The 23,933-nt window shown below is 36.5% G+C and overlaps 2 protein-coding genes across 2 annotated transcripts in view; one reads left to right on the plus strand and one right to left on the minus strand.

The window, feature by feature from the left end:
- Positions 1 to 1,501: 1,501 nt before the first annotated feature.
- On the plus strand, positions 1,502 to 14,982 carry LOC135469730 (ras-like GTP-binding protein RHO). The gene is made up of 4 exons (XM_064748296.1): positions 1,502 to 1,640; positions 3,226 to 3,395; positions 5,987 to 6,370; positions 12,526 to 14,982. Exons 1-4 carry the CDS (start codon positions 1,601 to 1,603, stop codon positions 12,946 to 12,948), a joined length of 1,017 nt encoding a protein of 338 aa, XP_064604366.1. The 5' UTR covers positions 1,502 to 1,600; the 3' UTR covers positions 12,949 to 14,982.
- A 1,900-nt stretch (positions 14,983 to 16,882) lies between these two features.
- LOC135469729 (protein MON2 homolog) overlaps positions 16,883 to 23,933 on the minus strand; it is a 221,177-nt gene continuing 214,126 nt past the window's right edge. Inside the window, 6 exon segments of the mRNA XM_064748295.1 lie at positions 16,883 to 19,353; positions 20,662 to 20,744; positions 22,376 to 22,583; positions 22,865 to 22,991; positions 23,380 to 23,440; positions 23,867 to 23,933. Coding sequence (XP_064604365.1) covers positions 19,193 to 19,353; positions 20,662 to 20,744; positions 22,376 to 22,583; positions 22,865 to 22,991; positions 23,380 to 23,440; positions 23,867 to 23,933 — 707 coding nt within the window. The 3' untranslated portion in view covers positions 16,883 to 19,192.

Genomic DNA, 23,933 nt, shown 5'->3' on the forward strand with positions numbered 1-23,933 from the left:
AATTTTTTACATTGTTATTTTATTTGCAGTGACGGAATAAATAGAACTTTCTCGGAGTAGCTTTATTGATTCATTATTATATTTTCTCTGACTCGTTGTGGCAAAACTGTATGAATAGTCCTACTCAGATACGTAGCTTTTCTGTCGCATATTCATGTCTATGCTACAATTAAATTCATAATATTCCTTCCATTTCCGACACAGCGATAAACCCCTATATACATGTATACACCTATGGCGCCGACTTTTCTTTGCTCAGTTGTGTGACAAACATAACTAATATACATTTCCATCTTATCTCTTTAAAATTAAACTACACAATGTGTAAGTCATAGTCTAAAAATCATGATATAGTGCAGGGTTAAAACTTCGGAATTTATTTTAATTTGCTACTACCAGTATGCAAACTATTAAATTTAATTTCCAAATGTATATATACAAACTACATTCGTGAATCTGATATGTGTACTACAAAATATAGTTTTGTTTCTTTGTACCTTCATTCTATATATTGAACTTGGAATACCTTATACGTATGGTATTTTAGCACTTTAACTTCACATTTTAGTTTAAGTATAGTTTATAAATAGGCCATGCCCGACAAGCAACTTAACACGCAGCCATTCTGACAAGCTGAACGAGTTCAGAATATATACGACGTCCTAAATACAAATGCGCAGAACAAGAATTTTACATTTAATAGTGGTGTATATAGTTTCATACTTAAATTAGTGTAACGTTTTGTCCAATACATTTGTATCTAACCATTACAAGTGGATTCCAATTTATTGCCCATTTTAATATATATATATATATATATATATATATATATATAACCCAGTGTTGGTGTGTTTTGTATGTATAAATGCGCAAGATTTGTATCTCAAATCACAATTAAGCGGAACAGTATATTGTTCATACAGGTATACCTAGTTATGTAGTTGGAAGTTCATTTTATTTTTGTGGGGTTGGATGCCCACAAAGGTTAAGTTATATTTGATGCTACAGAGCTTATAAAAGAACAGATAATTGTTAATTTTCAGGTTTTACTCTAGTAATTTTTTTTTTTATTCGAACATCCATTTTCTTCATTGACTGGTTACACCTAGGCCTATGTAGTAACATTATTCTAAGATGAAGACCGTAATTTAGGCCTAAAGTACATTGACACATAATCGGTGTGTAGTTCGTTTAGACATTTTCAACTGACATGATGTGAAGTTTAACTCCACTCAGCTGTACAAGTTGGCTTAAGTTTGTGCACATGTGTTCTTGTTCAAAAAAATAGCACTTATGTACAAACTATATTCAGGGGCTTGTTGTTTATGCTCTTCAGTTATAAAGTATAAAAATAGACCAAATTACACCATCAATAAACATTCGCCATGTGTTCACTGTATTTAACCACAGCTCTGATTTAAAGTACTGTAGTGGCATATGACTCACAATGTAAAACCAACACCGATTGGATAGTCTATTTTTAGACGCATTGGCTGGGTATAAAGTAGAGGCACGAGCAATGGAGGGTTGAGGAATCAGCGTACAAGGTGAATGTGAACAAACTAAATGACACACACTAGAAAAGCAAGACAAACTTCCCATGCCTTTTGATTTTTTCCGCTGTTTACGAAGTGACGACGGTAAGTTTCATTTCTAGTTAATCTGTAAAATATCAGTAGGACTTATTTAGTTATTACCAGTACAACAAGATGTAAATTTGTGATGTATCGGTGACATACGTCATTCGTAACTGCTGCGATAGTCCAGATTCGCCATTATCGAATCTCTAGTGTAAATGAACAAATTGGGGAAAAAGCTGAGAGTCTCTTTGTTTATTCGGTCTGTTTTTTATGAACGGGGGGAGTAAATACAAGGACCATTTCTTTCTCGCATACATGACTTCCGCCTTGAGACGAAGAGTTGACAGGGTTACTGTAACTGTCATTCTCCACTGTACAGCATGTCCCGGGCGTGTTATGTGGGTATCTGTGGGATGTGATTAATATAAAGAAAATTCACCAATGCTGGAGAGTGTATCGCACTTTCCGGCTATCCCACAATTCCGTGCAACCGCCATGACCTAAATTCCTCCTTCAATTGCTCTATCCCCCTCTAAGGATTTATTGAGGTGTGGTCGTAGCCGTTGATAGAGGGCAGCTGAACAACTTCTTCCTCTGCCAAAATATCCTGGGTGATCGTTAGGTATGTAATATGCTTAAATTTGACAGTTGCTTCTATCATTGAGTGGATATTTGTCTGTATTTGATCGTTACAAAGCCTGGTACAATGATCGAAACAATCGTGTCCGAGGGATCGCCTTGAACGTTCACGACCCATGCGTACTGGAGACGGACTGCACTTAACTGAGGAAGCGGCTGGGAAAAGTTTACCGATTTTCCGATTTGCAGCTAGTTTTCCTCTATTTTGACTGGTATGCATAGGTGTGCATCCTGGCAAACATAAATACCTTTGATTTATATGTGTTTAATCTTGTTGGTAGTCGGAAATTGGGCATATTTAGATACTTGCATTTTGTTTTGTCGTGGGTGACGTTGGGACTTGGGATCTCTGATCTGCGGCCATGTTGATGACATCATAATTTGCCGCTGGTGGACTGATCGACAAGTTCACATTTGTTTGTGCTTGTGTTGACTTTTTGATTCTATAGGCTCTTAGGTAAGCTGGGTAGATAAAGATTGTTGTCAGCATTGCCTCTTGTTGACCTGGCATGTCAGCGAGATTTTGTATCTGTACATCTTTGGGTTCATGAGCTTTTCGTAAGGGCGTGATCCGGAAAATGTATTTACACCCGGCTTTGTTTGGTTTGCTGTGAGCTGATGTAAACCTAGAGTTACTGTTAACTCAAAATGGAAGAATTTCGTAGATGACTATATGGACAGGTTATTTGAGGCCAGTGTTTCAGGAAAAATCATAGTCTGTGTCTTCTTCAAAACTAGACACGGCTCCCCCCACCACTCCCCGACACACACTCACGGGAGTACGGGAGTAGTTTTCTGTGTGTTAGCTTTCACAAAGTTAGTTTTCTGTATTCTTTCACAAATTTAAGTACAGAAGTAGATTCCCTCCTAAATTATTTCAGTTTGTATTGGGTGAAATTATAGGAAGGGTGTGTTTGAAAACCCAATTAAATGTGTTTAGTGGATGTTATATATGGTAAAGGTGTTTTCTGTGTCGTTGACTAATAACAACATCTCTGTTTTTCAGATCTTGACACGCCAATGGCGGCTATAAGGAAGAAGCTTGTGATTGTAGGAGATGGAGCATGTGGTAAAACATGTCTCTTGATCGTGTTTAGCAAAGACCAGTTCCCAGAAGTATATGTACCAACAGTGTTCGAAAACTATGTAGCTGATATTGAAGTTGACAGCAAACAGGTAATGATCAAATAAGATGCAAGCCTTATTAGAGCATTCTAATATCTTCAGTTTCATAGGTGAAGGTGGCTGCTGCCTTGTTTCCATGTTAAAGAAGTTTTGGGATCTGAAGTACTGTATGGATAACCAGTAGAAATCGTCACTGTGAATCCTCAAGTTTTAAGCGTAACATATTGTGATAGAAATACTTTTTGTAGGTCATGTATTTCTGTGATAAATATTGTAGTTTTAGTATTGCGTGTTGTGAAGATTGATCTATTTTTTGTGTATTTTAATTTTTTTTTTTATTCAATTGTATTAAAGTTTTTGATATTTTTGGTTCAGCTGTTTCAAGTGCTGATTAAGTGCCTTTGCTTTACATCTTCTCTCTCTGCTCCAAAATCTACAGCTCTTGTAAATTTTCTTGTCGCGAAGTCGTTTTCTGTTGAACTGCGGTGTTTTTATCCACGTGAGGCCTTCCTGTTGCTACTTAGACTTTGTCTCATTCCAAGAAGTGGTGAGTTCTGTGTTGCTTTCCTAAGCATGGATGATGGTATCTGGGATGACCAGTACATTTTCACCTTTGCTCCCTTAACCCACTATTTTTCTATTACTCCTTTTGGATGGATTTATTTGAGGATGTCATTCATTATGTTTTACAAAATGACTGACTTATACAAAGTTAACCCGTTGATGGTGCAAGTCCTGATTGCCCTGAAGTTTGCAATGAGTGTTTTTACATCCTGTCCTGCATGCTTGAGAATGCTGGGATGATATTCAAAGTTCTGTGATGTACTTTGTTATCACCTTTTTGAAATGTGAGATGTCCTAATTGCTAACCAGACCCATTGATTGTGAGAGAAAGTTTAAGAAATCGTTTTGAAATTGTTTTTAACATAGCATGCCGGCAAACTTACTTGATGAGTATTGTGCAAGGCAGTGTGATGAAACTGCTGTTAATCAAAGTCTGTTAAAAGCTTAACCTATTGTGTGTGGAGTGAACTAGTGTTTTTATAGGTGAAGTCCTCAGCTTGAAAGTAACAACTGGTTGAAGTTATGTTACTTAATCAGTGTCACTTGCAGCCGGGCACTTGCTGAAAAGAACGAAAGTTTTAATATGGTGCATGGAAAGCAAGACATTTTGTCTATCTTGGGTATATTTTTCTCTATGCAGATTCACTTGATTAGTTTGCGCTGATTGTTGATCGCTGATCGTACTTGAATGTTGGAATGCAAAATCTAAGATTTGATATCACCTTTTGGGACATTTCTTTCCTTTTCGGATATAAATGTGTGGCCTTTCGAGGGGGTGGGGGGTGATGCTGGATATGGCTTTAACTGTTGTTATTGCTGAACAGTTATTCCATGATTTTACCTTTTTAGAATTGTCAATTTCAGAAACTAGGACATATTTCATTTTGTCTTATTTCTCCGTAAGTTAAAACACCATATTAGACACAATCATGGTTGGAGGGAGGGGATATCACTACTGCACAGTTGGTCTTGAGGTTTTTTTCCTTTCCATTTGGTTGCCTGATCCAGTTTGCTGCCCTAAAGATGGTCAGAAATATTCACTTTTGTTTTCACATATTTGTTGTCTGCCTAGTGACAGGTTACAATTTGCCCCACTGCAAGGGAATTCAGAGTTTGGTTAAGCTAGGAAACTGTTTGTCTTGACCTTCTATTTGTTTTTAGTTATAGAACATAGCATTTTTTCTACCTGTCACTGAATTTGGGAAGTTGCACCTTATCATTTAAATGAACAGCAGTCAAAGAAAAAAAAAAACATTTAAGAAACAGGATAAGAAAATTGTCCTTATCTGCTGTTATTTGTGCAGCTCACAACTGTGCTTTGTATAAAAATTAAGATAACTGAATGAAGCATTTACTTTAGTTAATACTGTTGTGCTGATTCCTTACCATAGTTGATAGTCTTGTTATTCTCAAGTAATATCTAAAGCTGCTGAAAAAATATTGATTGTCATAGGTTTTGGACAGTAGTCATTACATATATGTATACAAGTGTGTTAGAATAACCAATTTAGTAAAGCCTCAATGGGCACATTGCCAGGATGTTGCATTATCACTTTCCAGGCTTTTCTTAGTTGCTGTATTATTCCATTTTTCATATTTGTTTGCATCTGTTCTCAATACTTATGTTAAAGTTTTTATTTTAAGTTTGATTAAATTCATGCGTATCTAGGGTGTCACATTGAACTTCATTAAATAAATACATCATTTTTGTTTTAATTTTTTTCTTTTGAGACATTAGGTTGTGTTGTATATCTTTGGCTTCTCATTAAAACCAGTATGTGAATCCTTTTTTTAAAGCATGTCTTGAAATATAACATCAGGGCATGTGCATGGATACCATTTAATGTACAAATGCTCATAATTTGAAGCAGGTCCTTTTAGAAATTCAGCATTTCCCATGCAATGTATTACAAATGTAAAAATCTAAAGATAATGTGAAAATCTTGTGCATAATTTTGTAAGCTGCATATACAAGTATCAATAATTCGAATTAGGAGACTTTTTAAAATGAGTGTCAGTTTGTATTTGGTCACTTATGTTACACTGTCTTCATGTGATCATTGTTTTGTGTGTTTCAGGTTGAATTGGCGTTATGGGACACAGCAGGACAAGAGGATTACGATAGACTCCGACCTCTGTCCTACCCCGACACGGATGTCATCCTCATGTGCTTCTCCATTGACAGTCCGGATAGTTTAGAGAATATACCAGAGAAATGGACACCTGAAGTAAAACATTTCTGCCCTAACGTGCCAATAATCCTTGTCGGCAACAAGAAGGATCTCCGTGGAGATGAGAACACGAAAAGAGAACTGGCTAAAATGAAACAAGAACCGGTTAAATATGAAGATGGTAAAGGCATGTCTGATAGAATAAATGCTTTTGCATATCTAGAGTGTTCTGCTAAAACTAAGGAGGGAGTTCGGGAGGTGTTTGAAACAGCCACCAGAGCAGCTCTGCAAGTCAAGAAGAAGAAGAAGAGAGGGTGCAGGATTCTTTAACTCAGTTGCTATCCAATTATTGAAGGGGAATTTTTTTATGGAAGTCTTGCTGATTGCTTTCTGGCAGACAGACACTGTGTAATTTTTTGATACTGTCCAGATCTCTGGCTGACAACAAGTCTCTATGAAAGACGGGTCATGTCAGCCCTTACATCATCTGCCTGGTGGCGATAAGTTTGGGGTTCACGTTTGAGAAGTCCACACTCTTTGTGAAATCTTGGCTGTGGTATGGGCTCCAGTGGATCAGTCTGAAATGTCTCTGCTTGTTCTATCTACTGTACTTGTACCTGTACCTAAATTCAGGTACTACTTTTAAACTTTGCTTTAAACATATGGACCAACTTTAGCCCTTGTTAAGGATATATTATGTTGATATACTATGGTGTAACACCCAAAGAAACCTGGATATATTGCAAGGCCACAAAAAGAGTGGAACAATACATCATGTTTGTTTTTTATGCTTTTTCAGTATCATTCGGTGATATGCTATTAAAGTCTTTAAGAGAGGTTTTTAGTTTGGCTTGCACACACTCGTGTATACATCCACAAAGAAAAAGATTAAAAAAAAAAGTTTATCTCAGAAAAAGCTATTGTCGAGCGTGTTTTGTTCTGATTAGCTGAAACGTGTTCTATTCATACCTAAATATAGAACCTGTCCAAATTAATCAGGGATAGACCTATTCCTTCAGAAAAAAAAAATAAATAAAAAAACAGAAAACAAAAAATTCATCCTTACGTGGATCAAATGATATTGTAGTATTATTCACATAGATAATTGTGCTGCTTAATGCAAATATGGTATGGACCACGCGGATATGCAAGTGATGACCGGTCCTGGTGAGCATTGAGGAGACCGTTCATTCAGGGACTGGTATATTGATATTGTGCTGCATGTCTGAAGCTATAAAAACTGACATTCCTTTGTAATTACTCTGTTAGATGTAAACTTCAATTTATATCCAGTGAATTTGGTAGTGAGTCTTAGGCAGTATATATATAGATGACATACGAGTAGTAGATATGCCTATGTGTACTTTTTACAGATGCACCATACTCTTTGGTATCTTTATTATTATATTACTTGTCATTTTAAGTAGTTGCCATTCATTATACATGTCTGTGTATACCATGACCATACCAGTCCTGTTTATCATCAGAACAACATCTATTTAACATAACTGAAAAAGGATTTTAAAAAGGTATGACAATAAGTAACAAACTCCAGATTTTGTTTGGATAAAAAAATTTTCAGAGTGTGTATGCTCCTTTGAAATAAATGTTGCTGTATGTTTCAAGAAAGGCTCGTGTTCATTTCAATGCGTTAATAACTTTCAGTTCAATTACGTTAGTTTCATTTTGTCACTTGAAGATCCAACTGAAAATGCTTCTGTTAATATGAAATGAAATGAACAAGATGTGATTGGAATCCTCGGTGAACATGTATTGCAGTTACCAGTGTGTATAGGCCCCTCTGCATTTCAGGCATGTAAAAGGAATTGTGTATTATATGTAGAAGTTTCACCATTTCTTTTAGTAGAATTCGTTTGCCAGCTAGAGACACCACTGGACTATAGTTAGCAATCTGTATTATGTTCCTTAAGACTGTAAAATGGTGATATGTTTTAGTTACTATTTGATTTTTATGTTCCAACTATTGTAGCCTTCTTGTTTCTTGAAGATTTTCTTTTTTTATTTAATTTTGTATTAGTACACATGTAAATCTTTTTATAACCCTGAAATAAGGCAGTTCAGTCATCGTTCTGATTTACTATTTTATCTTGTAGCTGTCTAGTATTTATTTAGATCTAGAATGTGAGTACAAATTATATACATCTTGCCTCACCCTTTTATTTCTCTACAAAATAGAATTTTACTGGGGAATAAAATTTCAAACTACCTTACTATTTTCTGATCTCTCCATGGTGCTTAATACATGAACAACCCATGCCAAACTTCATAAAGCCGTAATTCCAACATGTTAATAGTAAACTGCTTGAAGACTGCTTAGACTACTACGTGCAGTTAACAAATTTAATTGTATTGTTTGCTGGCATTAAACATAATTATATAGTGGTAGAATGTGGGTGTGTGCAAGGGAAACAAAAAAAAAAAAAACAGGCAGGTATGCTTACACATTAAGAATTACCCAATGAAGGCAGACTCAAAAGTCCCAGTTGCAGACCGATTTTAACTCCTGTTGGTGTTAATGACTGAATACCCACAAAGAGTGTCGTCATTGGTGACACTGGTTTTAGTGTGGCTGTAGCTTTCATTTGTAACCTAGACCCAAGGAATTTCTTCCTTGTTGACAGTAGCTGCCATACACCCAACGAGGTCATTAAAGGAATATGTGCCATAAAATGATTGTACAAAGGACTTGGGCAGCAAATACACTTTAAAAAGAACTCTGATAAACTAATTCCAGCTATTGCTCCCTTGGTTTTGGAATGCTATTACTTCAGTACATAACCCTTTTTGACAGTATTTAGATCTAGGCCTATGTGTACCGTTTGAAAACACGACATACGTTCGAAACCGACAAGTATGAAGTGCAAACCATCATGCCCTAAACTAATTTAAATAACACCGAAATAGTTCATTGCTGATCGAATGTGAGCTTGCGCCATAGTAATGAGTTAAGCCTAAAACGTAATGGCCACTAAAATTCTTTCCGTTTAGGAACATCTGTTACGATTGCTTTTCTGACCTTTCGTAGAGTCCCCTAAACCCTACACTTGTTTTAAAACTCCTTGTTTTAAACTCGAAAAGAGAAGGACGGGGAAAGACAAAGGTGGGGCAGTCACAAAGTGTCTCCATCAAAAAGGCTGAAAACCATTCCCTAATAATCAAATATTCATAAGACTTGGTTGTTTAAGCAGCTTAAAATGGTCTGATAGATCTTGAATACAGGGAGATAACCAGTGGAGTTTTCTCATGCGAAGAGTAAGTAAACTCCCTTGTATCGCATCAACGTGCTAAGGTACGCACCTCGGTGGGGACAACGTTCGATAGCAGTAGTTCGTAACACCTAAACGCACAATAACACAATACCTGAAAAATGTAGTCAGCAGTCCCTACCGTCATTATAATGAGAGTATTGTGAATAAAACCGGTATTTCAAATTATATCGTTCATGTTGTACCCGTGTCGATTCTTTTCTCCAGTCTTAACGTAGGCCTATGGAAATACAATTACATGTGCACGGTGAGTGTGTTATAGTGGTAAGTTGTGTGTGGCAGGGGATAGGTCCGGTTTTAGTGTGAATTGGCTACAACTATATATTTACTCCACTATAACAGCAACAAGGCTCGAATAACCGGGAAGTGTAAAATTTGTGTGCGTACAAGTTTTAATTATTGTTCAGGTAGACCTGGATGCTCACAGTCTGTGTGACCATAATAAAAGTTGTGCGCCGATTCGAAATGCCCTCAGGACACAGGCACTGGAATGCCAGAGCAGGAAGCTTACTGACAACTCTCTGGGATGTTAGCGCTATTTAATCTGAAACGGAAGAATCAGATGCGCGGTAGCGGATCGGCAGCATTCCCCGTGTTCCGCCCCTTGGCCGGACTAAGCTATAGGCATAAGTCACGAGGAGCTACCTCCACATGCTGAGCTAGGCGTTATGTACAGAATAACCTGTGCTGTAAAATACTGTTTTATACTTTGTGAAACGTAATGTAACTGTATCATTGTGTAATTATGTAAAAATGCTTACATAGCATAGGAATTACACAGGTCATATAATCTACAATTAAATTACCACAACCCACGGATGCACACATTTGCCGTCGTTTTCACCGGATATAGTTTACGCTGGCCGAAAATAATTGCGTATAGACACGTCATTCTCATGGCCACCTCTTGGGAGAAGACTGGCGATGCTAAGCCTATCTGTCGTCGCTGAAGGAATGATGGGAGTTTGTGTTTTGGATAATTTGCCTGTCGGCAATCAAACTGTTACAGAGTGTGTTATTGTGTGCACACCATATGGCCCAGGTGGTTGATGGCCCTGAACTGCTAGGAATTGAACCCGAAGTTTGTTCCAGGAGAATTTGGTGTCAGGAGGTCGTGCGATCAAATCCAGTTCTCGATTCGCTCCATTTTGGCGTTTTCAAAGGCACTCTGGCCTTCTCCAAACCACACAAACCTGGTGAAACGAAATAAATATATAAACCAAGTAAAGCAATCTTACCTGTATATAAATGAATGAACAATTGTGGATGGTATTGTAGGAGTCGGAATGATATCCCTCTGTGTATATGGAATGTTGGGACGGGTCTTACGATTGATGTTTAAAACGAAAGAAGCTGCACCCAAAAAATTAATGTTAATTTTAACGGAAAGCCTTGTCTGAGTGATGCTAGAATGTATCCCGCTATTGAAGCAGATTTTTCTGTGAAATATACCATTTTATTAATTCAACATAAAGATTTTATTAGACGGACAGGAATATGAGAGAACATTATGTTTTAATAACAGAATACCTTATAGCACCAAACAGACTTTCTGTTCAAATTAACAGATTCATGTTTAAGTATGTAAAAGGGAGGTAAGCGTCAGTAGGTAAATTGAAAACGTTTTCTGATAATACCGTTACTTATTTTTCTAGATTTGTCTAACGAGTTGAATGCAGTAGAATGTTTTGATTTTTATGGTGGACTTTGTGGACCATACGGATAATAATCCAAGCGTCAAGTTCGACATTGGCACGTGTAGGCTACATAGCTGTCGTGAACAGTAAAGGGCCGCTCCAAGACGGTGATCATAAGACTCATTACCAAAACAACGTATAACGCATGTTCCTAAAGGAATATGTAAGAATATTGCCACTTTACAATTAAAGCATTTGACTTCATTTAACTCATTAAATTTTTTTTTAAAAATTTGAAAATAACGTTTTATTGTTCTATATCTAATTAGTTATTTCCAGTTAGGGTTTTTAGTGGTTTCTCGACTTCATCTTTCTTCCCCTTTAAGAGTGAACTTTTGTTCAACAAATATTTAGAAGGCGATCAAATCTCCAAATATACATTCGTATATATATATATTCATATATGGAACTTCAGTCATCTTGTGGGTGCAAAAGCATCAAGGCCTACATTTTGGACGAATTTACCGATAGCGGTGCTTTAGCCTTGGTGCTTCAACTGTATGACAAGTTCAACTGGATACCAAGGTCGACTGTAAGAGTGTCGCAGAGAAAACAAAACTGCAAACCTAACGAAGCAGATCATTTGAACATTCGTACAAACTGTAATGATTCTCGACAGAGGGAGATCTTCCTTGTACTAAGGAGTTCCTTGTAACCTTGAAGTTTTCTGTGAAAGGACGTACCATCCATATTTATTTCCACATTGTAAATTGTGCCCAGCATTCGACTTCAACATGATGGAATGAACTTGAGCAGTTGTAAAATTTATAATGGAAAAAGAGAGGAAAAATAACTTCCGTGCTCTACAAGCAGTGACGTGAAGGCCTTTTTTGGTTCTTGTATGTATTAATTCAGATCTCAAATGTGCTCCGTGTTAAATGTCAAACTTGTTTCAAATATATCAAAGTGTTTTAACCGCTCTGTAATCTGGGACCATTTTACCTTCGTAAAAGCCAAATTTAAATGCCATTCTTAATAAGCTCCTCTAACTAAATGTGACAAATATCAAGATGAGACAGTAAATGTGAAAAATATAAAGATGTGACTGTAAATGTGACAAATATCAAGATGTGACACATATCAAGATATGACAGCACATGTGACAGTTATCAAGATGTGACATTAAATGTGACAAATATCAAGGCGTGACAGTAAATTAGACAAATATCAAGATGTGACAGTTATTAAGATGTGACGGTAAATGTGGATCTAAAGTGTCTTAATCTTACGTATACATAACTAATAACTAATGTGCACTCGTATATATTCCGAAGTGGTTTGAAAAATAAGTTACGAAACTTGAAGCCGCACGTTTTCTTGAGGTATAGCTTGGTTTCCTATAAAATCATCTCTTTGATGTTTTTTCACCAAAACTACACGACTCACACACGCTTCAGCTGTTTTTCTGCCATTCTCAGAAGATTGTTAATGTAGATGATGATTTTTTCCCCTCTAATTTCAGGTTGAATTGGCGTTATGGGACACAGCAGGACAAGAGGATTACGATAGACTCCGACCTCTGTCCTACCCCGACACGGATGTCATCCTCATGTGCTTCTCCATTGACAGTCCGGATAGTTTAGAGAATATACCAGAGAAATGGACACCTGAAGTAAAACATTTCTGCCCTAACGTGCCAATAATCCTTGTCGGCAACAAGAAGGATCTCCGAAATGACGAGAGTACGAAGCGAGAACTGATGAAGATGAAACAAGAGCCGGTTAGGGCCGAGGACGGACGTTCAATGGCAGAGAAAATCAACGCCTACAGCTACTTGGAATGTTCCGCCAAGACCAAAGAAGGTGTCAGGGATGTATTTGAAACGGCTACTCGTGCTGCACTCCAAGTAAAGAAGAAGAAGAAGGGTGGATGCGCTTTGTTGTAGGTTTTTGACTTGTCTCCGGTTTCCACGTGTTGTCATCACGTACCAGTTGGTTACAGTGGCGCTAGAGGCTGAATGCTTGGAGGGATCACCAGTCTCTTCCGCGGCCTTTATGGAAACAACTCCTCACCATTTTATTCATTCACAGAAGACGGAAGTTCTGCCGCTTTAGGAGAGTGGGAAGGAGAGAGATCGTGTCACAGCCAACATTTTTTTGTTCTCTTGTCTTTCCTCTGACTATTTGAAAGACTGTGTTCTTAATACTCTGTCTTGGTCGTTTGGTAATTTAACTATAGTAAGCGTAAATTTTGATATTTGGTGATAGTTTTATATCTTGTATTATTTTCCTTTTCCAATTTTTCTTAGACAGCAATCTGACCATGATACTTCACTCCGTGAAATGCAAGATGGAGAACAGTCAGACATTTTAAGTGTATATGCCATTATTTTTGTTTATTGTTTTAACATCTATTTAGCCCAGAATAGCATTCCTTGTCGTCTTCAAACTGCCTATTCATTCTCATAATAAGTTGAAGAAATCTCAAGATTAAGGACTGTACCGTGAAGATTGATTATGTTCTCCATTTGTTTGAATGAATATTGGACGGCTGCCTTGGATTAATCGTTAAGGAATAGCTTTTTTGTGTGCTTCTTTCATAAGTATAATGCGCATTCTTATTCATTTGTAGATAAAATCTTTGGCAATGTGTGAGGTCTGTGCCTGATGTTTAAGACTTACTCTCCAAGGATTTAATTGATTTCTAGAATTCAAACACAGTGCATGCCTCTTTGTTAAAACTACTTATATTTATCTGCATTTGAATGAAGAGATTGTCATGCATGTACAAATATTTATCTGTGGATAAATAATGAGAGATATGGCTGAAGATCGGCCACAAGACACCCTTACACAGTTTTTACTACAGGTATACAATGGACCAGGAGCCAGTGATTCCATGTTGTCAGATATGCGTGTTGCGTCTGTCTCATCTTATATATACAGTGGCATCCACTCGATTTGTTTTTTGGGTATACGGGACAAAAAGTCGGTACAAAAAAAACATATTAAAAGTGTAAAACTATGCAAAAAATAATAATAAATAAATAAATAATAAATAAATAAAATAGCAACAGCAACAACATTAAATCCTCGTACATGTAGTGATAAGTGTAAGTTATTAATGTTTCTATGTTTGTTGCATGCTTAGCTTTTTAAGGTTTAGTTTTTTGTTTTTTCCTTTTTTTGTTAGGGTTATTGGGCTTGTTCATCTTTGATCAACTTCTCATTGTGGATATATATTACAGTGTCTGTATTCATGTCTTTTTTAGTGTTTGATCCCTGTCAATGCTTGCATGTCAGTATGTGCGAACAAAAGCCAAAAGAAAAATACAAAAATAATATCTGAGTATGTTTCCCCTTTATAAGGTTGCATGGATGATCTGAACGTGAATATGGAACATTGTCTGCTTGTTGATGTGTGCTGTTCTTTATTAATGGTATCTTCGCACTGAGTTACATTCGGAGCAGGACACTTGTATACGATAATTAAGCATGCTCCGGATCAGCAGTTTAACTGACCAAATTACCTGTCCCATTTACTGTTAAATAGTGTGGATACCTACATGTATATCGTACTACATGCACAACAGGTGAACCGTGCAGTCGATGAAAAGAAATTAATGCAACTGTAAATTTATGCAATAGCATTATTTTTGGTTTTTTTGAATTCCATGCCTATACACCTTCGTTCTCGCCATTATAGTGTAAACTTACAGCTTTTTAAAAATTTAGTCAGTATATATCAGTTTCTTCTGTGTGTGTAAAGCGCGAGTGGTTGATTTCGCTCTTTTTCAAATAGTAACAACAAAGATATACAGTTTTCCAGAACACTCAGCATGACTATCTGTTGTGTCTCCCCATGTGAATGCGTCTCTTTCTGCCCTTGTTTTTTTATGCAGAGGACACTGTTCTTTCGGTTCACATTTGTACATGTGTTGTAAACCAAGGCGTAACATAAATAAAACGGTTCTCTTTGTTCTAAGACAACGTGTTTGTGTTCGTTAGTCGGCGTTTGTATGGCGAGCCACAAGGCAACCGTGTTGTCAGTGGAATTTGGTTAACGACATAGGATAAGTTTTCCTGAGTTGTCTACAAAGTATGGCTTAAACAACTGATTAGCTAAGCCTTATGCCAGTTATGATGCTTGCGTATTTGCTATGAAAAAGTTTCTTTTAGCGGAAGAGATATGTGGAAGGACAATTAGGCCTTCTCTGTTGTTTGTTTTCAAGTGTCGTATCAGTATAAGTAATCCTAAGTATAATGTGTACAATATAATGTACAATGAGCAGCGGCATATAATTTCATCTTGAAAGAACAATAATGAACAAAGAAATGGGGAATGTGAATAATCTATCTACAGTATTGCTTCAACCATAAGTGTTCCTCTATATTAGCTGGAATCCACACGTTTGTAAACAGATCTTCTGAAGTTTTCATAATGTTTTGTTAAATTTCTTCCAAGAGGGAGTTTGTTAACAGTTGTTTTTCACATGCCGAAATAAAGCATGAGTAAATGATTGCGTTTTGACGTCCGCATGTCTACTAAAAAAGATACATGTACATTATTTTATTTATTTATTTGATTGGTGTTTTACACCGTGCTTAGAAATATTTCACCCATGCCACGGCGGCCAGCATTATGGCGTGAGAAATAGCCAAGGGGGGAAACCCACGACCATCCCCGAATGGAATAACACAGGTGAGAAAATGTGCCTATATGGGGCAGTTTATCAGGTGGGCCATTTCCGCCTGCGACAATCTGTGGCTCTACGAAAGTGTCCTGTACTTATTGTTCTAGGAAATGACCAACAACCACATGTATACGGCGAGAATGTGCGGAAAGAAAATCATCGTATGAAAGTGAAACCTCTGTGTATACATATACAAGAGTATACTCCTATGCCAACTGTCTGACAGTGAAGGAAGTTCCACCGATAGCCGATACTAATCTAACATAAACCTGTTCTGTGGTGGGAAAGTGAAATCCAAATGTACTTCTTGAACACCTAGCACCAAAAACCAGCCATCACTGCCACGAAATGGGACGGCACTAATGGTTGTTTGGCCAGGACACTGGCTCAGAACTTTAGAGACAAGTTGGATATTCATCTGGGCGTCTTTCTTCAATGTTATCATACCTTTGTCCTTGGCTTTATCGTTGGCTTTCGTGAATTAGTTTGTTTTTGTTACTCATGCAGTCCGTATGGTATTTTGTCCTATAAAATATCCATACCTAGAGAAATAATGAGTCCATAACAAGGGGGGAAAAAACCCAAAACCTGCACCGCTTTGCTAGGCCCAGAACACATAGGTCACAAATCGAAAATACTCCACTTTGGTGTTTTTACTAAACCTAACTTAATTTACAATTAATACCATAACAAAAACACTTCACGACACAGTTTTTGCATAATATACACAGTAAATGAAATAAATCATGGCAAGACATAGCATCTTGTAAGAAGACCACTGATTCACCAGAATTCTAATAACAGTTCACCTGTGATCACCCTTATCAAGTAACAAACTTTACCACCTTTAGTCTCAACGTGCATGTCATACTGGTGTCAGATAAACTTTATTTGTTTAAAACCACTGGCTCACATGTGGCTTTACAATCTTGTGAGGTAGGTGGTAAAGGGCGATGGTTTCCATCGGGTTAGTCTGATTTTCGCCATCATACACCTGATCGCATCAACTGAAATATTCCTCAGTACAGCATAAAACCACCAACACCTTCAAACAAGGTCCATGTTTGCGACTTCAGGTCTGTAGGTTCCATATACTGGTGAAACGGAATTCAGATCATGATTGATTTAATGGTGACTCCGACATTTCATCAGCAGTTACATAAACAAGATGCTAATTTTAGTCTATTCACATTAAGTTTTATTAGGAAACATTCTGTCTCAAGTTTGATAATTCAGAGAAGTGTTACATGTAGGTATCAGTTAATATTTACACCTGCATATTCCATATTACCCAGCAAAAATTAGTCCCAATAACTGATAAGGGCATAACATATCACATAGAGATACAATAAACTCTCTATAAACAACAATGGTAAAACAGCAATCAAGTCTTTGTTCACTATAACATATAAACATAAAATATAAGACAAATATTTTTCTGAAGAACAAGTTTTTTTCACCAAGACTAGAGACTGACTATTAATTATCCAGCTCCTATGTGCCATAACAAACCCACAATTACATCCTGTATACTTTACAAGCCCTTCACGAGTATCTTATTTCAACCATGCCATGAACTCCATGATGATGGTAGCATTTCTCGCCAATGAATAAAACAATGTGATTTACTGCTCTGCATCTCTACAATATATATGTATTTATATATAATAACATTGTTTACAATTATAATAATTTAATCTGTATCATGTATCATAATCGTTCTATTTCTAAGTGTTATCACAAACAGAAGCAAAACTGACATCGTTATCAAGTATAGCATGTGTTTCTAGTGCCACAACAGAGATTACATTTTCATGCATATATGCCAAAAAGCGATCAGTCGTAACTCCAACAATGGTTGGAAATGTCTGGTAACGTGAGGTGAAATGGAAAATACCATCTTGGGAGTTACTCCATCTGGCAGAACTGGCCCAGGAACTTCAAGGTTAATGGTCAGTCTGGACAAGAAATTACCCACATACCAAGTGCATTCCATACCATGGACAATTTTATGTCCTGCCAGCAGCAAACATTCTGCTTTTTCAGACTCCTTGGAGGGTACTAAAGGTGATCTTTGTAGGAGACAGATAGATAAATGGTCTCATCACCGATTTAAACCTGATGTCAAGGGTCATATGGGGAAACTAATAAAAGAAAACTTTTCAGGCTCTTTTTAGAACAATAATTCAATTATTAAGTAGATTATTTATCTATCCTCCTTCAGAGTCTCGATAGCAACATAAAAGAAGTACACATCCTGTCTGAAAATTGTGTCTTTCCTTCAAAGTCACCGCCAATCTGAGAAAATCTTACTTTAGGTACTTTCAAGCAGAAGACATGACACACATTATCTTGAGGCTGAACTGACCAATGTAACAATGTTTAACATTAAATGTTTTATTTTTATTATTCATTTTATTACCCTGTTGCCAGTGATTTGTATATCACTGGGCTGGCCTTTTCTCTACTTGAGATAGTGCTGAGAAATAAGACACTTGCCGTATAACTCTATAACATGACGGGATGTGGTCTACATTAGTAAATTGAACAAATACTAAGGAATAGTGAAAATATGCATCAATCAAATTCACCTGTAAGTTCTCAGTTATTGCACCAAGAACTTTTCATTTGCAAGGGACAATTCTAACATAATAAACATTTATGTACACTTACTTGAAGGCCATTCTACATCCAGCAGGCAAATGAAGCACACATGGTTTTGCGGAAACACACAATTAATGGGACATTAACCAAGGACAAATTAATGAATCTCCATCGAGCACAACAACAACAACAACTTAACACACAATATGACAAGATGTCGTATACAGCTGACTTAGGGGTTTTGATTTCAGTAATAGCTATTCTAGGAAGAAGTCACATCAGAAATCATGAAAATTCACACTGGCAGGATACACCATCCTCTTCATTAAGTGGTTAACACTGTATAGTGTCAACATAATTTTTCCACCACATGAAGTACAGCAACACAATACATGTACTATATGTGGCAATGTATCCACTGTATAAGTGCAGACATAATTCCAACTTTAAGAAGAAACAGAAACCATTTGAGTGGCTGACACTATTTTGCACGATCACAAAATCTTACATAGTGAAGAAAACGAAGTTAAATCATGAATGGGGTCAGTTTCCACACAGGCACCATGTCCTAATTTATAGGCTTACAAACTAAGGTGAACATTTTTAAAGAATCTATGATACAAATTTGTGTTCCAGATTTGGGCATTTATGTTTGATACAATGCCACATAATACAACCACATATAATATAGAAATTATCCAAGAGAGTGAAAATAATAATAATAATAAACTAACAGGGTTTCACACATACATAAATGATCACTGATCACTTGTTCACAATGATAAAATTACAATTTTATGTCTTCTCGTAAGTGTATCAATACCTAATGGCCATGTACAAATATAAAATTTATTAGAAAATATCATTTAAAAGGTTGCTGTTATTGCAATTATTAACAACTTCCGTTCAGAACTGAGGCTGGGGGTCGTAAGAGATCTTTGTATTCATGAAGCGCCTCCTTCAGGGAGCGACACACCTGTGGAGATGAGGAAGTCGTACAGTCTACCAGAGCAGGGTACAGCTGTATTACCTGTGACCACATGCTGGGCTCCACTGAAACAACAAAAACAGACTATCAAACAATCAAACACCAGTGCGTTGAATGTTTCAGGGTAAGGCGTAAGCATAAACTTCAGACTTTAGCTACAGTATTTTCGCTATTGCAACACCAATTTCCAAGCTCAACTGACTACTGTTCTTTTGGAATGCATGACTAGATGTAAAAAGTTAACAGTTTAGACTGCTCACAAGACATCACCGCAAATGCAAGCATGAACAATGGAGTGCACATCTTCAGGCGGGAGACATTCCCCATTCCTTAGACAAGGCTGCTGCTTGTGAACACTCAGATTCATACATCCGCCAGCTATTTTGGAATAATACTGTTATATCACATGGTGTGCTGTTTTACTATTAAGTGTTTTTTAAAATCACTCAGTATTTTATTTATTTTTTTATTTATCTCATTGATACAGGAATTTCCCATAGCTCTTACATGGTTTATGTATAGATTCTCACATGACATGATTCTTAGTACAGCAGTGTTTACTTACCTATTCACAAGCATCTAGTGTTTACTTACCTATTCACAAGTGTCTAGTGTTTACTTACCTACACACAAGTGTCTATTTAAATACCTATACAAAGTGTCTACTGTTTACTTACATATACACGTGTCTACTGTTTACCTACCATACACATGTCTACTGTTTATTTAAAGTTTCAAGCGTCTACTGTTTACTTGCCTATTCATAACCTTTTAGTGTTTACTTACCACAAGTGTCTATTTAAATATCTATACAAAGTGTCTAGTGTTTACTTACATATACACGTGTCTACTGTTTACCCACCATACACATGTCTAATATTTACTTACCTATTCACAGTGTCTACTGTTTACTTACCTATACATATGTGTCTACTGTTTACTTACTTATTCACAAGCGCCTAGTGTTTACTTACCCACACACAAGCCCCTACTGTTTATTTAACTGCACACAAGCAACCACTATTTACTTAACTACACATAAGTGCATACCACTTACCTAACTGTGCACAAGTGCCTGCTGTTTTCATAACTGTACACAAGTGTCTACTGTTTACCTAACTGTATACAAGTACCTACTGTTTACTGACCTACGCATACCTGCCTACTGTTTACCTAACTGCACACAAGTGCCTGCTCTTTACCTAACTGTACACAAGTGACTACCGTTTACCTAACTCTACACAAGTGCCTGCTGTTTACCAAACTGTACATAAGTGACTACTGTTTACTTTACTGTACACACGTTCATACTATTTACTTAACTGTACAAAAGTGCCTACTGTTTACCTAACTGTACACAAGTGTCTACTTACCATTGCCTGGAGGAGCTTTCTTGAGAGAGGAAAGTAAGGTGGTTATGGCCTTCAGCACTGATGTCATCTCCACTAGCCTCGGCCTAAGGGCAGAAAAAAAACATGTACCACATGGTTTATTTATTTACTGCTTTCTTACTCAACGTATGCTTAGAAATTTTTCACTTCTTACAGTCTGTTTTATTGGTGGGGAAAACCAGACTTTCTGGAGGAATCCCTACGAAGTATTTTTGAATTTCACTCATTATGCTTAGAGATATAATGTTGACAAGATAAATATCTTGAACTCTGACCTTAGGAATTATGTCTAAGATCACCAAAATATCAATCCATCTAGGGATTAGATGTATTAACATTCAGAAAAATAAAGTCTATTACTGGAATAAGGGGCATAACTCTGTAACCTATGGTATGACAACCATCACACATGTATCTTTTACTTTTCAGGTCATTAAAAGGGTTTAAATGCTACAGTGAATTATGCATCACAATTTTTGCTGACTAAAATGACTATGAGCCTTTGGTCCTTACATGCTGCCATGTAACAAAGAGAAACATTCTTGTGTAAAACACTAATGACACAGATAAATAAATATGTAATTTTCTGGATGACTGAATGCATTTTATAACTCACAGAGGTTATTTCAGGTTAACAATTTCATGTAAGCAAATCAAAAATAAAATTAATGAAACACCTGAATTAATGCTCATGTTACACAATAAATTGGTAATGTATTAAAACTTGCCAATATTCTAATTAAATAGTAAATTTACTGAGTTATAAAAGTGGTCACCAAGTGCATTTTACACGACTTTACTTTAACAATGTCAGAGACAACAAGCTCCAAGAATTTTACACAACTTTAACAATGTCAGAGACAACAGGCTCCAAGACTTTTACACAACTTCACTTAAACAATGTCAGAGACAACAAGCTCCAAGAATTTTACACGACTTTACTTTAACAATGTCAGAGACAACAGGCTCCAAGAATTTTACACAACTTTACTTTAACAATGTCAGAGACAACAGGCTCTAAGACTTTTACACAACTTTAACAATGTCAGAGACAACAGGCTCCAAGACTTTTACACAACTTTAACAATGTCAGAGACAACAGGCTCCAAGACTTTTACACAACTTTAACAATGTCACAGACAACAGGCACCAAGAATTTTATACAACTTTACTTTAACAATGTCAAAGACAAACAGGCACCAAGAATTTTACACAACTTTAACAATGTCAGAGACAACAGGGACCAAGACTTTTACACAACTTTAACAATGTCAGAGACAACAAGCTCCAAGAATTTTACACAACTTTAACAATGTCAGAGACAACAGGCTCCAAGACTTTTACACAACTTCACTTAAACAATGTCAGAGACAACAGGCTCCAAGACTTTTACACAACTTTACTTTAACAATGTCGGAGACAACAAGCTCCAAGAATTTTACACAAGTTTATTTAACAATGTCAGAGACAACAGGCTCCAAGACTTTTACACAACTTTAACAATGTCAGAGACAACAGGCTCGAAGACTTTTACACAACTTTACTTTAACAATGTCAGAGACCTAGGCTCAAAGACTTTACACAACTTCACTTTAACAATGTCAAAGGCTTCAAGACTTGGAAGTGTGAAGGGAAATAACTTGTATATAAAAAAAAAGACTCCTACACAGATTAGTCCATTGCAGCCTTTTCTCACCTTGGTAATGGGCATTTGCCACTGAGGCGTTCATCCTCCACATATTTCCTCACAACTTCCTGACAGCGACTCAGCAAAGACTGCACCGCCAGACGAGTGATAGCTCCCTCTTCTGAACCAGCCTTGTTGCTAATGAAGGAGAACTGAAGCAACGTTTCAAAGCAGGACTTAGCAAACTCTTCTCTCAGTTTTCTACTGGATTCTGTGTCTGTAAAAAAAAAAGCCATTCATTGAGGTTTCACTAAGGTTTAAAGGGAATTCTGATGTGCTATTGTCATAGTATTTGACAGTGCCCACTTCTATGAACTAGTTACATGTACATAAGCAATGTTATAAAATAGAAATGTGGAACTCTGTATAACATGTATAATATTACACCAAAGGTCAAATACAAAATTACAAGCACAACACAATGAATGAATATGAATGTGTTTCACTGCATTAGTTAACTTTGAAGCACCATATTTTTTAACATTTCTTTATGTATACCTATGAAAGTATCTGATGTTGCTGAATGTATCGAGCCTCTGTTCAGTATGTCCATGATCTTCAACACAAATTCCTTTGGCATGGTGCTTGCATGGGGGAGAATATCATCCCGAATCAGCTGTACAACCTATTCAACAAAGAATAATCAAGATATTCAGGTGTAAAACATTAGCAATATGAGCTATACATCCTATTCAACAAAGAACAATCAAGATATTCAGGTGTAAAACAGTAGCAATATGAGCTATACACCCTATTCAACAAAGAACAATCAAGATATTGGGTGTAAAACGGTATCAATATCAGCTATACACCCTATTCAACATAGAGCAATCAAGATGTTCGGGTGTAAAACAGTAGCAATATCAGATGTATAATCTATTCAATGGCACATTTTGTTCATTTGGAAACCATGACTGGGCTATTGCAGCATATCACACATGATTTAACAGTATGAATTTACAGAGGGGATATCCAGCATCTGGAACTATCTAGTTTTAGACAAAAACAATTACCTTGCAATCGATTGCTTCATCTCTCTGAAATTCTTCCACGGACAACGTTTGTGGTGAAGCACTGAAAGAAAATATTCTCCACTGTGAAAAAGTATTTGTACCAAAACCTGTGTTAGAGGCTCAGAATTTCCCAAAAAATTCATATATACATTTAAAAAAATTGTATATTCTTTATCTATACATAAAATACATGAATAAATAAATAAATATATAAATTTATATTTTAAAAATTAAAACATATATTTTCCCATGAAAGGCAGTATACAGCTGCTAATTCTGACTGTCAGTACACTGTGAAGATCCAAAGCAGACTGGCTAGGACAAACACTATATATGACCTAAATACACTCTTTCAAAATCTTTTCTTAAAGTATGGGACAAAAACTTCATGTAAATCGGATAAACATCCATTATGAAGTTATCAAACTTACCCAGGGTATTATAGAAGACAATTAATGTTACAATAATACACAGAATAAAGTCTCACTGTTTTGAGAAGAGAAAATCATCCAATGTAATTGCCAATTCCTTCCACATCCCAACAAAGGCAGATT

This window comes from Liolophura sinensis, chromosome 7, assembly GCF_032854445.1.
Source record: "Liolophura sinensis isolate JHLJ2023 chromosome 7, CUHK_Ljap_v2, whole genome shotgun sequence".
Classification (NCBI taxonomy): Eukaryota; Metazoa; Mollusca; class Polyplacophora; order Chitonida; family Chitonidae; genus Liolophura; species Liolophura sinensis.